This window comes from Bos grunniens, chromosome 16, assembly GCF_055505025.1.
Source record: "Bos grunniens cultivar Pamir isolate PY7600 chromosome 16, Bosgru_T2T1.0, whole genome shotgun sequence".
In the NCBI taxonomy this organism is placed as follows: domain Eukaryota; kingdom Metazoa; phylum Chordata; class Mammalia; order Artiodactyla; family Bovidae; genus Bos; species Bos grunniens.
In genome coordinates this window covers 78889248-78904545 of record NC_141180.1, presented here as the reverse complement: position 1 = coordinate 78904545, position 15298 = coordinate 78889248, and the positions used below count along the sequence as shown (strand labels likewise).

At 43.1% G+C, this 15298-nt stretch overlaps 1 protein-coding gene across 6 annotated transcripts in view; it reads left to right on the top strand.

Moving 5' to 3' along the window:
- LOC147357088 (uncharacterized) overlaps nt 1-15298 on the top strand; it is a 49250-nt gene that overhangs the window by 24957 nt on the left and 8995 nt on the right. The window contains exon 1 of one of the 6 annotated variants that reach the window (XM_086342911.1): nt 1401-1702. The exons of 1 other annotated variant lie outside the window; for it this stretch is intronic. In XM_086342911.1, coding sequence (XP_086199037.1) covers nt 1510-1702 — 193 coding nt within the window. In that variant the 5' untranslated portion in view covers nt 1401-1509. Of the gene's footprint in view, nt 1-1400; nt 1703-15298 lie in introns of those variants that run through there. 4 more of the 6 variants (XM_086342915.1, XM_086342916.1, XM_086342914.1 and 1 more) reach the window with 4 other exon arrangements.

The following is a 15298-nucleotide window of genomic DNA, read 5'->3' as shown; positions in this document are numbered from 1 at the left end:
ACTGGAAATTTGTACCTCAATGTCCCTCGTTTGTCTGTTCTCCTCCAGCAACCACCTGTTTGTCCTCTGTATCCATGACTCTGCTTCTATTTCATGTTTGTTCATTTGTTTTTTACATTCCACATATAAGTAAAATCATATAGTTAGTATTTGTCTTCTCTGTCTGACTTCTTATTTCACTAAGTCTACTCCTGTTGTTGCATGTGGCAAGAGTTCATTCTTTTTTATGGCTGAGTATATTCCGCTGTGGGCTTCCCAGGCGGTGCCAGTGGTAAAGAACCCGCCTGTCAATGCAGGAGACATAAGAGATGAGGGTTCGATTCCTGGGTCAGGAAGATTCCCTGGAGGAGGGCATGGCAACCCACTTCAGTATTCTTTTCTGGAGAATCCCATGGACAGAACAGCTGGGCAGGCTACTGTCTGTAGGGTCACAAAGAGTCGGACACAACTAAAGTGACTTAGCACGCAGGCACACGTGTTCCATTGTAGGTACATATACCACATCTATTTTATCCATTCATCTAATGATGGACACTTAGGTTGCTTCCGTATCTTGCCGATTGTCAGCAGTGCTGCAATGAACACTTTGCACCGATCCCTTTCCTGATCGGTGTTCTCACTTTCTCTGGACACATGTCCAGGACGGGCATTGCTGCATTGTGTGGTCGTTCTGTTTGTTGAGGAAGCTCCAATCTGTTTCCCACGCTGGCTTCCCCAGCTTACATTCCCACCAACAGTGCACAAGAGTTCCTTTTTCTCCACATTCTCATCAATACTTTTTATTTGTTGACTTAAAAAAAATTATCTAATTGGAGGATAATTGCTTTACAATGTTGTACTGGTTTCTGCTGTACAACAACATGGATCAGCCATAAGTAAACACATATTCCCTCCCTCTGGAGCCCCCCTCACCCCTGCCACCATCTCACCCCTCTGAGTTCACAGAGCACCAGGCTGAGCTCCTTGTGTTATACACTAGCTTCCCACCAGCTACCTGTTTTACACATGGTGGTATGTGCATTTCAGTGCTACACTCTCCATCCGTTCCACCCTCTCCTTCCCTGCTGTGTCCACAAATCCATTCTCTACATCTGTGTCTCTGTTCCGCCCCGCAGATAGATTCAACAGTACCATTTTCCTAGATTTCATATTTATGCAGTATTTCGACAGGTGTGGGGCCTTGGTTCTGATTTGCATTTTCGTGATGATTAGTGATGCTGAGCCAGCCAGAGATCCTTTTAAGCACTCTGGTGCTAGCAAGCACTCGATCAATTTCAGCTATTCTTTTTATTAATATGTGGTCCTTCAGCAAATATAGCTGGGAAAGATGGCTCACTGAGCCATTAACTCCTTGGTATGAATTAGTTTCTCAGCAGGAATAGTTGAGAAAGGACCTCAGGATGGGAGCAAGGATGGAGTTACAGAGAGGGAGAGCTTAAAAAAAAAAGAATGCTAGGGAATCTAAAGCAAATCTCTTTGTGGTTTTGCTGAGGCCCACCCCAGCACAGCATGAAGATAGCTCTGCAAGCAGCCGTTGGCGTATCTCCCTCTGAGCCCAGCCAGGCGGTGGAGGAAATGAAGAGGCGCTCCAGGGAGGGGCACGGCCAAGAGGCCAGGGCGGAGCGGGGAGAGCCGGTGGTGAGCGCAGCTGCCCTGCGACATGGACGGCCCCTCGCGCTGCTGCTGCTGGCCCAGGACACAGGTAACCCGCTCTCGGAGGGCCGGGACTGCTTTCTGTTTCCCGCTGGTCTGGCATCTGGGCTCCACAAGAATAAAATGGGCCTTAAGGGATTAGAGAGCAAGGCACCTCCTGCTTCCCTTACGCTGCTCCCTAGAGCACTGTGCGTAATCTGACAGCTGTTTAGATTCCCAAACTTCCAAATCAGATGCGTAATCTGATAGCTGTTTACGAGACCAACGGGAAGGAACACCATCCATGGGGTTAGAGCATGTCTAAGTCTCTTAGGACAAGGGTTGAACTGCCGGTAAATGTATTATTAAGATGAATGCCGTCTGTTTCATTTTACTCTCTTTAATGTGGCTACGAGAACATTTGGAATTACACATGTGGCTGCCGTTGTATTTCTATTGGACATCTCGGGTCTGTACTGCTCTGGTCTCCCTTCTCCCACCTTTCCCTTTTCCCCTCAACTCTCTGATCAGACTAGAGATGCCTTTTGTCCTGGGAATCTAAAGTCTTCAGAATCTGCTTTTGGATCTTCTATTTTCAGTTGTTAAGTCACTGATTACACTTAGCAATGCTTTGCTCTGTAACAGACCCTTGGTTCTAGGATAAAGGGATTCAGGTGGCAGCAAGTAGCAGGGGGATGAACTTTTATTAAGCATCAGGGCTACCAGCTTCATTAATGTTATCGCCTTTAAACTTATTGTCCAGCCAGCTCTGTGGGGTGGGGATATTTACTTTTTCAGATAAAGCAACTGGGGCTTAGAGAGCTCTGGTAAATTGCCCGAGATTACCCACCTAGTAGGAGGTGAAGAGTCAGAAGTTGAAAGCTGGTATGTCTGGCTCAAGTGCAAGTTTCCCCTCTACCCTGACCAGCAGCACAAGCTTCATTTTTGGCCTCACTTGAAATGAAACTACAGGGGTTTCCCCACTACCTGTGGGTCCTGCCTGAATTTGAAAGGGACTCACTAACAAGACCCTGGATGATGCATTATCATAGATTTCTAGGTGGTTCGAGGAACCAGCCTAGGACTGGGCCTCTGAACACCTGGGTTCATCGGCTCCTCATGTCCTAAGTGGCTTAGGACAGGTAGCTTTTGCCTCTGTAAAATGAGAGGATCTTTACACCTGTGATCCTAGGTCTGCTCGCTAGGGAAACAGAATTAAGCTGCCTTTGTCACTTAATCACTGATGGTTTACACCTGAAATTAGAGGACTTTTTTCCTAAATAAAATTTTTTTTTCCAACAGTCTAAGAAACTCTTAATTCCGCATGTGCAAATTTCTGTTGAATATGCTGAAAATTAAAACCTGGAAGGGGAATCCACATTGTGTGGGTGGGCAGGAAACCTCAAATTATTTTCAAGGATCAGGGGGCTTTTGATGCCCTCCCACACGGCCGGCATTTTCCTAGTGGTTTCATGCTGGTGCGTGTCATGGGGGAATTTTGATCTGGTATCGTTGCTCTAATGACTAGAAATTCTCATTATCTGTTTAGCAGATCAGAGAGGAATGCCAGTCTCTCCAAAACCTGCTTATTAATTCTCCCTGAAAAGCCATTTTACGAGAGCGGCATCAAAGCCAGGAACCCCGAGGAGGGCTCCCTTTAGGCCTCTTGACAACAGCGTCTCTCATGTCAGAGCTGATCTTAAGGAGTGAGTCAGGTCCAGCCCGGGGCTCGGCCAGCTGCAGCTCCCATGCTCCCCTAAGCTTAGCTTAGGCAGCTAAGCTTCCTAAGCCCCCAACCCCCAACTCAGGACTTACTCAAACCTCTTTATTCAATGCCCTCTGATTGCTGCTAAGAAGACCTGCTGCTGCTGCTGCTGCTAAGTCGCTTCAGTCGTGTCCGACTCTGTGCGACCCCATAGATGGCAGCCCACCAGGCTCCCCCATCCCTGGGATTCTCCAGGCAAGAATACTGGAGTGGGTTGCCATTTCCTTCGCCAATGCATGAAAGTGAAAAGTGAAAGTGAAGTCGCTCAGTCGTGTCCGACCCTCAGCGACCCCATGGACTGCAGCCTTCCAGGCTCCTCCATGGGATTTTCCAGGCAAGAGTACTGGAGTGGGGTGCCACTGCCTTCTCCGCAACATATTTTAGGGACCCATAGTTTGGGACCCTTTACTAATATTGTGTGGCTGTAAATAAAAGGAGGGAAACATTTTATTTGAGCAAAAGTTTAGTAAGTTACTTCTGGAAAAACAAACCACAAACTAGCTTTTAAAAACATCTTTCAGCATGTTGACAACAGACTTGGTCAAAGTTACCTTCAAGTTAAGTTTTTCTGTGAGAATCCATAAGAAAAGACCATGGGTGGGTAACCTAAACTTGTGAGGCAGCAGCTTCAATGGGAAGAACAAGATAAAGATGTTTTTCACTTTTGCTGAAGCTAATTATTATTATTATATTTTTGAAGTCGCTCAGTCGTGTCTGACTCTTTGCGATCCCATGGATTGTAGCCCACCAGGCTCCTCTGTCCATGGGATTTTCCAGGCAAGAGTACTGGAGTGGGGTGACATTTTCTTCTCCAGGAGATCTTCCCGACCCAGGGATTGAACCCTGGTCTCCTGCACTGTAGGCAGACGCTTTACCGTCTGAGCCACCAGGGCACCCTTAAAAGACTACGACCTTCAGAAACAGGAAAACTGGATGAAAAAACAAAGACAAAAGTGACAAGGCTTAATCTTAGCAAGGCTACACGGGCACGTCATCACCCCCAGGGAGCAGTTTGGCAGTTTGAGAAAATGTGGAGGGAAATTCTGTGTGCTTTTAACGGGGTTGAGAGTCTTTCAAGGCAGGGAGCACATAGTAGGTGCTCATTTCGTGCTGAATGAACAAGGCGTGGCAGGGTGGCACCTCTTTGCTGACTTGCCATTTTCAGCCCTCTCACCTGCTCCTAAAGCTGACGGAAGAGCTCTCCGTCCTCAAAGACAGGGAAGAAAGGAGTGAGGCCCACACGTGCCCATTCAGGGGTCCACAGAGCGATGGGGAGAAAGTCAACACACCTTTCTAAGGACTCAGCCGCATCTCTAGTTGAACGCACCTTGAAATCCTGGCAGTGTGCCCTTGGGTGTGCCGGGTGGGGATAAAGATGAGGGAGGTGGTGAGAAGGGTGATGGAGAGACAGCACCCAGGAGGGTGATGCTGGAGGTGCCGTGAGGCCTTCATGGGGTCCTGGTAGGATCCTCACGCCCCCTCCCCAACAATGCACCAGTGATGTGGCAAGTCCTTCCTCTGGGATGCACACATAAATGAAAAAGCCAGGAAAGCTGGCAGGGTGTCTGGTGGACGATGGAGGAGGAGGCCTGGAGGATAGGGGGCTAGAACCTGAGTCCTTGCTCCAGCAGCAGAGTCTTCCCAAGCCACTGATGGAGCTCTGCCTGGCTCCCTCCCTGGCTCCCTGTTTCACAGCGGTCCCTCCTGCTTCACAACAGGTATTTACTTAACATCTCCTCTGCATATGGCTTTTGGATTTCAAAATGAGATAAATAAAGTGACTGCAGTGAGGATCAGGCTCTGGGTGCACTAGATTAATGTGACATTTACTGAAATGTGTTTTAAAATAGATCCCAGGAAAATGAAGATGGTCTAACCCTTGCTCATCACATATCAAAATATATTCCTGGCAGGAAAACAGGTTCATTGCAAACTGCTTCACTGACCTACATTAGAAGTAGCAGACGTTACTACAAAGAGGTCAGAACTGCAAGATAAATTAGAGCTTTTTAGATGCAAGGAGAGATGCTCCATAAATAGAAAGGGAAAGCTAGGGGTTGTGAGAAGAAGTTCTACTGTCAGGAGAATTTTTTTTTTTTCCTCCAGCTGCTGGGTTCATGGGCAACTTCAATTATGCCTGGGCTGCCTTTGGCCATTCCATTTGCTTCTGAACACTTCTTTTAAAGAACTACCTTCACTTCCCAAGGTTTCCGTTATCATGGTACTGGAGGCCTTAGAGTTTTCCGCTCATCTGCCCCCCAACCCTACTCTCCTAATTCTAAGTCTCTTCCCTTTTATCATCACTCCTGTGAGGGCCTGATGCCCAGGGGAGTTGGGGAAGCTCTCTCCTCTTCTATATTTTTTCTGTTCTTCTCTCTCAACACAATGTACGTTTACTGCAGAAAAATTAGAAAGCACAGAGGAGTAAGAAAGGAGCCTATGAAGTCACGAGGAAGCTCATCACCCAGAGAAAATCATCACTAGCTTTTGGGTGTTTGTCTTTCCAAGATGTGGACCTGGAGATGGCCGTAATATACTGCTAGGTGGGGAAGTGAAGAACACTCAGTGCACATATGCAGACCCACACACATAGGACGTGTTCATTTTGATGGAGAGTGTTTGATATTCTGTTGTGTTGATCTGCCTTTGGTTGACTAAGCAATATGATGTGAGCATCTTTTCACAGAACACTTCAATGGTTAAATCTTATTCCACTTTATGGATATCCCACAGTTGACACAAAAGTCCACCATCCCTGAGTATCAAGGATGTGTCTTCACTGCTGCCCTTAAAATGGTTTGGCAGTCACCTGTCTTAAGGGCTGAATCTCTGCACACATCCTTGGCAAGTTCCTCAGGATAAATTCCTCTAAGTGGAGTTGCTGGGTCAAAGAAGTATGGTCATGTCCAGGACTTTTTGATACATATCACCAAATTGTTCTTCACAAAGATTGTAACAATTTGCCCATCTGTCAGAGAGTGTCCAGAACACTAGCCAAGACTGAGAATTTTCATTTTTAAAAAATATGGTTTTAACTTACTTTATTTGTTAGTGAGATAGTACTTATTTAACTGTACTTATTTATGTAACTGGCCATTTGCATGCATGTTTGTCTAAACATTTCTTGAGCATCAGGTAGGTGCCCGAGTCTGGGTTTCCAGCAGCATGCAATGATTGGTGAGTCCTGGCTCCTTTGGGGAGGGGTCTCAGTCTAGTGGGGAGGCCAGACAAGGTTACAGAAGACTTCAGCTGTGTGTGACGAGTGCTGTGGTCTGAGATGAAGTGTAGGAGAGTCTCTTGGCCTAGTGACCTTGAGGGGTAGAGACTGGTGAGAAAGAAGGCTTCCTGGAGGAAGGGACAGCTCACTTTAGTCCTGGTGGAAAAATAGGAGACAAAGAAGATATCCGGGTGCCTACATACAGGGAAGGATGGCCCAGGGTCTGGGAAACGAAGATCAGTTTGGTGGTGGTATTGAGTGTAAAAGAAACTGCTAAGCGACAAGGCTGGAAATGCGGGCAGCCAGGTGGTGACAGGCGTCACAGCCTGTGTAAGGCCTTTGGACGACATGCCGGCAGTCGCTGGGAGGCACCGACCGTTAGCAAGCAGATTTATGCCTGATAATAATAATAACACTTTCTGTGATAATGTCAGTCCTCCTCGTTCCAGTGTCTTGGTCACTAGATTTGACAGTGTTCCTTGTGACACTGTGGGTGTTAACTGAAAAAGTAGTGAAAGATGCTAAGTAGTTTTCTACTAATTTTAATTGTGAGAAACTATGTTTTCCACTGGTGACTGATATTGCCAAGGTTATTATATCCTGAGAGCTACAATGGTGTTAGTAAAGTGTGCCCAATATATTACAGATGCAAATGCATTGACGCATTTCATGTGAGTCAACTAGATTTTTCTAACATCAATGTCTCATCGCTGGCGCATTTGCTACCACGGTCCTCCATTTTGGCCTGGTTTTTTTTTTTTTTTTGCTTTGGCTGTGCTGTGTGGCTTGTTGGATCGTGTTCCTTGACCAGGGATAGAGTCCAGGCCCCCCGAAGTGGAAGCGCAGAGTCCTACCTGCTGGCCTGCCAGAGAATTCCCTTAATCATGTATTTTTAATGGTTGTAGAAGCTCATACTTTTCATAATTTTTTTTTCAAATTATACACGTTGTCTAGAATATTGCATCTTTTAAAGAGCTATTGCTGTTTCCGCTATTTTAATAGAAGAGAATTTTTTATTTTGATGTTGACCTTTGGATTGTAAAAGGACCTGTCCTAGGTTCACAGATAAAATGAGTCTTCTCTTTCCCTTATTTAATATTTTCTATTTTGGAGAAGTTGGCATCAATGTCAAAAGACTACAATTTGTTTGGCATCAATAATATATATTTCATTAACTGTTTTATGAATTGGGTTAAACTGTGTTTTTTTAAAGCATTTAAAAATCCCTGTGATGTTTTCAAATATATTATGTACATTAAGTTTTGCTTTTTTCATATTTATGTTGTAAATTTTACACCAAATTAGTGATGAACAAATATATTTAAAAAATATATTTTCAAGAGCATAGCTTTGGCCTGGTTTTAAAAATCTATATTTTTATTAATATCAATGATTTCTGAAAGACTTTCCCATAATGCCTCTAATTGAGTTTTTCAAGTCACAATGTTTTCAATTGACTTTTTCATCACTTATTTGATGGTTGTCTCAAGTCTGATTACACTGCTTTCAATGCTCTCCGATGTTTCTCTGAAGTCTCGCAGTTCTTGGATAATATAACAGCATTTGACAATGTTGAAAGAACTTTTGCTATATTACTTAGTACTAGGCTTAAATAATGGGCAGCCTTAGAACCATGGGGGGATTTTATGTTGAAATCCATTAAGTTTGTCATAACTTCTTTGTCATTGTTGTATCTGCCCCTCAATTATGATTACAGCCTAGATTCAGTGTTTTCTTGTTATGGTGTTGACGGTCTACTAAAAATCTTCCTCTAGCTATATAATTTGCTGTGGAAAAAAAATTTCTTTGATGTCATATAGATATATTGGCATTCTGAAAATTTACAAATCTAAGAATAAGTGTTTCACATGGCTTACATCAAGAGATATGTCTTAGATGTTAACTGTGTAATATTTAACATTTCTCGCTGTTGCTGTTCAGTTGCTCAGGCGTGTCTGACTCTTTGCAACCCCAAGAACAGCCGCATGCCAGGCTTCTCTGTCCACACTGTCTCCCTGAGTTTGCTCAAACTCGAGTCCGTTGAGTTAGTGCTGCCATTTGACCATCTCACCCTGTCACCCCTTCTCCTTTTGCCCTCAGTTTTTCCCAGCATCAGTGCAGTGTCTTTTCCAATGGGTCAGTTCTTCGCATCAGGTGGCCAAAGTATTGGAGCTTCAGCTTCAGCATCAGTCCTTCCAGTGAATATTCAGGACTGATTTCCCTTAGGATGGACTGGTTGGATCTCCTTGCAGTCCAAGGGACTCTCAAGAGTCTTCTCCAACACCACAGTTCAAAAACATCAGTTCTTCGGTGCTCAGCCTTCTTTATGGTCCAACTCTCACATCCATACATGACCACTGGAAAAACCAGTAGTAGCTTTGACTATCAGAGAAGGCAATGGCACCCCATTCCAGTACTCTTGCCTGGAAACTCCCATGGACAAAGGAGCCTGGTAGGCTGCAGTCCATGGGGTCGCTAAAGAGTCGGACATGACTGAGCGACTTCACTTTCACTTTTCACTTTTATGCATTGGAGAAGAAAATGGCAACCCACTCTAGTGTTCTTGCCTGGAGACTCCCAGGGACAGGGGAGCCTTGTGGGCTGCCGTCTATGGAGTCACACAAAGTTGGACACGACTGAAGCGACTTAGCAGCAGCAGCAGCAGCAGCAGCTTTGACTATAGCTTTGATTTTATGGACCTTTGTCGGCAAAGTTATGTCTCTGCTTTTTAAAACACTGTCTAGGTTTGACATAGTTTTTCTTCCAAGGAGTGAGCATTTTTAAATTTCATGGCTGCAGTCACTGCATTGATTTTGGAGCCCAAGAAAATGAAATATGACACTGCTACATTTCCCCATCTATTTGCCATGAAATGATAGGACTGGTGTTGGAGAAGACTCTTGAGAGTCCCTTGGACTTCAAGGAGATCCAACCAGTCCATCCTAAAGGAGATCAGTCCTGGGTGTTCTTTGGAAGGACTGATGCTAAAGCTGAAACTCCAGTACTTTGGCCACCTCATGCAAAGAGTTGACTCATTGGAAAAGACTCTGATGCTGGGAGGGATTGGGGGCAGGAGCAGAAGGGGACGACAGAGGATGAGATGGCTAGGTGGCATCACCGACTCGATGGACGTGAGTTTGAGTGAACTCCGGGAGTTGGTGATGGACAGGGAGGCCTGGAGTGCTGCGATTCGTGGGGTCGCAAAGAGTCAAACACAACTGAGCGACTGAACTGAACTGAACTGAACTGATAGGACTGGATGCCATGATCTTAGTTTTTTGAATGTTGGGTTGTAAGCCAGCTTTTTCACTCTTCTCTTTCGCCTTCATCAAGAGGCTCTTTAGTTCCTCTTCACTTTCTGCCATCAAGGTGGTATCATCTACATATCTGAGGTTGTTGATGTTTCTCCCAGCAATCTTGATTCCAGCTTATGCTTCATCTAGCCCAGCATTTTGCATGATGTACTCTGCATATAAGTTAAATAAGCAGGGTGACAATATACAACCTTGATGTACTCTTTTCCAATTTTTGAACCAGTCCGTTGTTCCATGTCCTGTTCTAACTGTTGCTTCTTGACCTGCATATAGTTTTCACAGGAGGCATTTCTTAACAATATTCATTTGTTAAGAATTATTCATTGTTAACATTTCTTAAGAATTCAAAACTGTTTTGGTCAACAAATCTCCTATTTTTTAATTATTTGACTTTTGTTTTTTCATTCACTAAACAGTGTGTATGCTATTTGGTGTTTGTATCCTGGATAAATGTTCTGCTCTATTGCTATTATCCTTTTATGATTTCTGTAAATGAAGAATCTCATTTGAACACTCATATATTTTCTTGGGTGATCCTCTGAATGCTAATGTCTTGCTAAAGACATAATTGTGTATATTATGTGTTCAACAAGAGAATGCCAATATTTTCTTTATCATATAGAATCTGTTTTGCAGCCTTAAAAATCACATATTTTTTCCAATCAGATTTGAAATTTGAATATGCAATACTACTATTAATGTTCATTTCAGATTCTTCACACACAAAAATAGCGGTAAATGCTCTCAATCTTTGTGCTCTTTCTTATTTTCCAGTTGATCTATTTCATTCTCAAAGTGTTGGCAACCTGCAAATCCTTTGAAATGTAATAAAGTGACCAGAATCTGGGCTTCCCGGGTGGTGCGATGGCAAAGAGCCCGCCTGCCAAGGCAGAGGGTGCAGGAGACCTGGGTTTTGAGATGATCCCCTGGAGAAGGAAATGGCGATCTACTCCAGTATTCTTGCTGAAAAATTCCATGAATAGAGGGCTACAGTCCATGAGGTCACAAAAGGTCTGAAGCGACTGAGCACACATGTATGCAAACAGAATCTAGTGTATTTTTTCCTCACCATTTAGAAGAATTTTTGTCCATTATATTTCCCTAAACTTCCAATCTGTATCATCTTATGTAAAGTAAACATTTCCTACCTGAGATGGGTAGTTTTCAACAAGAGTGAGCCTTTGTTTCACATTCAAACTACAAGGCTATTTATTTGGGTTCTTTGCATTTTTTCTAGTTTTCCTTGAAATCTATCAGTTCTGGTTGACAATGGAATGAAAATGTAAATACGGATCCTGCTCACGTTTCTGTGACACATTCCGTGAAATCTATGACTCTGAACTCCTATCTGTATCCTTTTGTTATTTCACCTTTTCTCTCCCTAGTTTTATTCAAAAATGCATACCATTTTCTCCTTTTTTTGGCTGCATCGAGTCTTTGTTGCTTTGCATGGGCTTTCTCTAGCTGCAGTGCGGAGGGGACTCCGGGTGTGGTGGCTTATCTTGTTGCAGAGCACAGACTCTAGGCGCGAGGGCTTCAGTAGTTGCAGCGTGTAAGCTTGGCAGTTGCAGCTCGTGGGCTCAGTAGTTTCGGTGCATGGGCTTAGTTGCTCCATGGCATGCAGCATCTTCCCTGACCAGTGATCGAGCCTGTGTCCGCTACGTTGTCAGGCAGATTCCCATCCACTGTGCCACCAGGGAAGTCCACAAATCATTTTATTTCTTTCCTTCTGTAGGCAGGTTTTCAATTTCTGTTTTTGGGTTTGATATCTTTTTTCTTTCCAATATCATGGGGAAAATAATATATGAGCTTAGTTTCTCATTTTAGAATGTGTAACTTTTAAAAATATTATGTAGCAAGCTATGAAATGTAACTGCAGTTAATTTTTGTCCTAAAGAAATTTCTTCTATATAGGGCAGAAGGAAAGTAATAGAATATTATTATTCTATCATCTCAGCTGTAAAAAGAATGAACTCCTGCCATTTGCAGCAACATGAATGGACCTGGAGGGTATTATGCCAAGCGAGATATGCAAGACAGAGAAAGGCAAACGCTGTATGGTTTCACTTACATATGGAACCTAAAAAACAAAACAAATTAACAAAGATAACAAAACAGAAATAGAGTCATAGATACAGAGGACAAACACAAAGAGGCTGTCGGAGGGGAGGAGAAAAATAGGCGAGAGAGATTAAGAGGTACAAAGTACGTTGACTTTGCAAAGTAAATGAGTCATGGGTATGAAATGTATGGTATAAGGAATATAGTCAATAATTATGTAGTATCTTTGTATGGTGACAGAGGGTGACTAGACTTACTGTGATCATTTTGAAATGTATAGAAATATCAAATCACTATGCTGTGTAACAGGAACTAACATAATGCTATAGATCAATTATACTTCAGAAACAAACATAGAAAAAGAGATCAGATTTATAGTAACCAGAGATGGAGGTGGAGGAGGGGGAATTGGATGCAGGCAGTCAAAAGGTACAAACGTCCAGTTATAAAATAACAAGTACTACAGCGTAAGGTACAACATGATAAATATAATTAACGCTGCTGTATGTTACATATGAAAGTTGTTAAGAGAGTAAGTAAATCCTAAGATTTACTTAGGATATTTTCACAGGGAAAATTTCTTTTATATTTCTTTAATTTTGTATCTGTATGAGATATAGATGTTCACTAAATTTACTGTGGTAACCATTTCAGGGTAATCATTATACAGCAATCTCTAATTTATGAATGTACATAATTACTTTGTAGGGCTCCCCAGGTAGCTCAGTGGTAAAGAATCTGCCTGCCCAAGCAAGAGACAAGGGTTTGATCTCTGAATTGGGAAGATCTTCTGGAGGAGGAAATGGTAACCCACTCCAGTATTCTTACTTGAAAATCCTGTGGACAGAGGAGCCTGACAGGCTCTAGTCCTTGGGGTCTTGAAGAATCAGACATGACTGGATGACTGAGCACTAGCACAATTATTTTGTATATATGTAACGGAAATGAACATTCATTATTACAAAAGTTGAGTTATATCATATTTAAAATCTGGTAGATTAAAATTAGCAACTCTGAACTACTGTTCAGGTGGACAATTTGAATTATAAGGCAAAATTTTAAATTTAGCCAATACACAAATACTTATATAGGATTTAAAATTTTTTTAGATAAAAATCAAAACAGCAGTTGGAAAAGCAGCTCCTTGTTTGGAAGCACTAGTCATTGTAGATGTTTTCAGTTAACGAGGTCTTCATCAACCTCTTTCTGCTTTACTTACGAAGCAAGAGTCTTTTTATTTCCATCTGTCAGAAAATTATCATAATAAATGGATTTTTGGTAGATAATTTATTGTTATTTTTCAGAAAATTATTGTAGTAAGGGTATAAATCACCTACCTTTGGAATCAGTAGTCAAAGATATCTATGATGGGAGTAGTCTCCTTAGATGTCATGACCTTGAGCAATAAACAACCTGAGCAACCATCCTTGGCTACTCTAAACATTTTTATGGCCAGTACAGCTAATAAAGTGCTCCCACATACAGAGAAACAACCTGTGTAGGAAATGAAGGACAGGCTAAGTGATCCTGAGACATGTGTTTGGATGCTCCTCCTGAGGTTCGCAGAGTCATTGGGCAATTCATTCCTCATTCCCTGGGAATCCTTGTCAATTCATCTACAAATGGGGATAAGTCGTATGCCTAATCCTTCAAACTGCTACGTGGAGGCCAGGGAGATGTTCCCAGTTCTGAATCGTAAATGAAATCATGAGATGTGTATGAGAGATGTGTTTCCATTTTGTACTCGATAAAATATGCTTTCCTTAAAAATTGTATTGTTTTAAAATCGAATGAAGTACATGTCCAGAGCCAGTAAAAGCCAGTAATTCCAATGAATTTGAAATCATTTCCTGTTAAGTTACCTGTGGACAGTTGCTGATTTTACAGGTCCAGTGCTGAACTTCTGTAGGAGCCTAAGGGGTTAACATCCTCATTTTCTTAGGAAGCCAAATGTTAAGGTAACTGTTTGAAGCTTGCAAATAAGCCACTGTGCAAACTGAAAACCTAAAGATGATCTTTACAGCAACTCCCATCCAATAAATGGCTCTATAATAAACCTCAAGAGGACACAGGGTTTCTATTTTGAGAAATGAAAATTTGCAAAAACAACCAGAAAAGCGGTTGAAGTCCCAGAAATGGTGAGAATAGTGACATCAGCGGAAGCCAGGGGGAAGTTTGGTTGAACACCCTCCCCCCTCTTCTCCTGAGGACCCCACTTGATTACAGCAGTATGTCTGGCCAGACTGGAGAAAAGGAGTGTGTCCCATCCTTCCTCACACAGCAAGCATTTACTGTGGGCCTGCTACGTTCCAGGTGCTGGCCGTGGGCTGGTTGAGTCGCATCAGACCTGATCTTGGTCCACACAGGGCTCTTGAGTTCTCGTCTGTGAACTGTCTTTCCCACACCGTGTTTCCCCAGATTCTGGCCCTCTTTCCTTCCACCATCCTAGGTGATAGCTTCCCTTCAGCCTCAGGTGTCCAGGATTCCTCCTCTTATGAATAATTTCAGATATTCACCAAGGGAGAAATGACTGCATATTCCTTTGCTCCTGGCACCACGGTACTTTCAGAGCCTCAGCACTGCCTATAGAAAGCTTTCTTATTGTTCAGAATCAGCACAAATGGCACCTCCTCCATGCAGCCTTCCCTCATTGCCCAAGTTTGGAATGGTTTGTCCTTCCTCTCTGATCCAATAGCCCTTTGTTGGTACATCACTTGAGCACTGACCACACACCTGCTTTTTCTTACAGCTGTTGGGGGGGTCAGTGGAGACCCTTCCTGGCAGATTGGGCTGGGAGGACAGGGGATACCACTCTCTGAGCCCAGGGCCCATGTCTAAATCCTCTCTACCCCTGTAGCCTGCTTTGTTCTGCTGGGTACATACCATAAAATTTTTTAAAATTTTGGCTGGATTGGACTCTTTTCTTTCATTTTAGTTTCCCAGAATTAGCTTGATCCAACTCTTCTGTTAGTGGCGCTCTGCCATCATGGGTCCAGGCATAGCTCTTATGGTCCATTTATTTAATAACTTTTGGTCTCCAGACTTATTTCCTATCCTCAGTCCTGCGCTCCCCTCCCCCATCCCTCACTCAACTACCCTAACCCAGGCATGGATACACATTTTTGTTTTAATAAAATGCAACCTTCTAATGCATCTAAATAACATCTAAGTGTTCAAGTGTGTAAGCTTGAACACTTAACGTTGTTTGGGATTGAATTTGCCTTTTGCCAAGAGAATGAAATACTTCGTTAGAATTTCAGACCCTAGCCAGCAGTGTGAATTTGTCTGGAGCAGGACAGGTGACCCCCG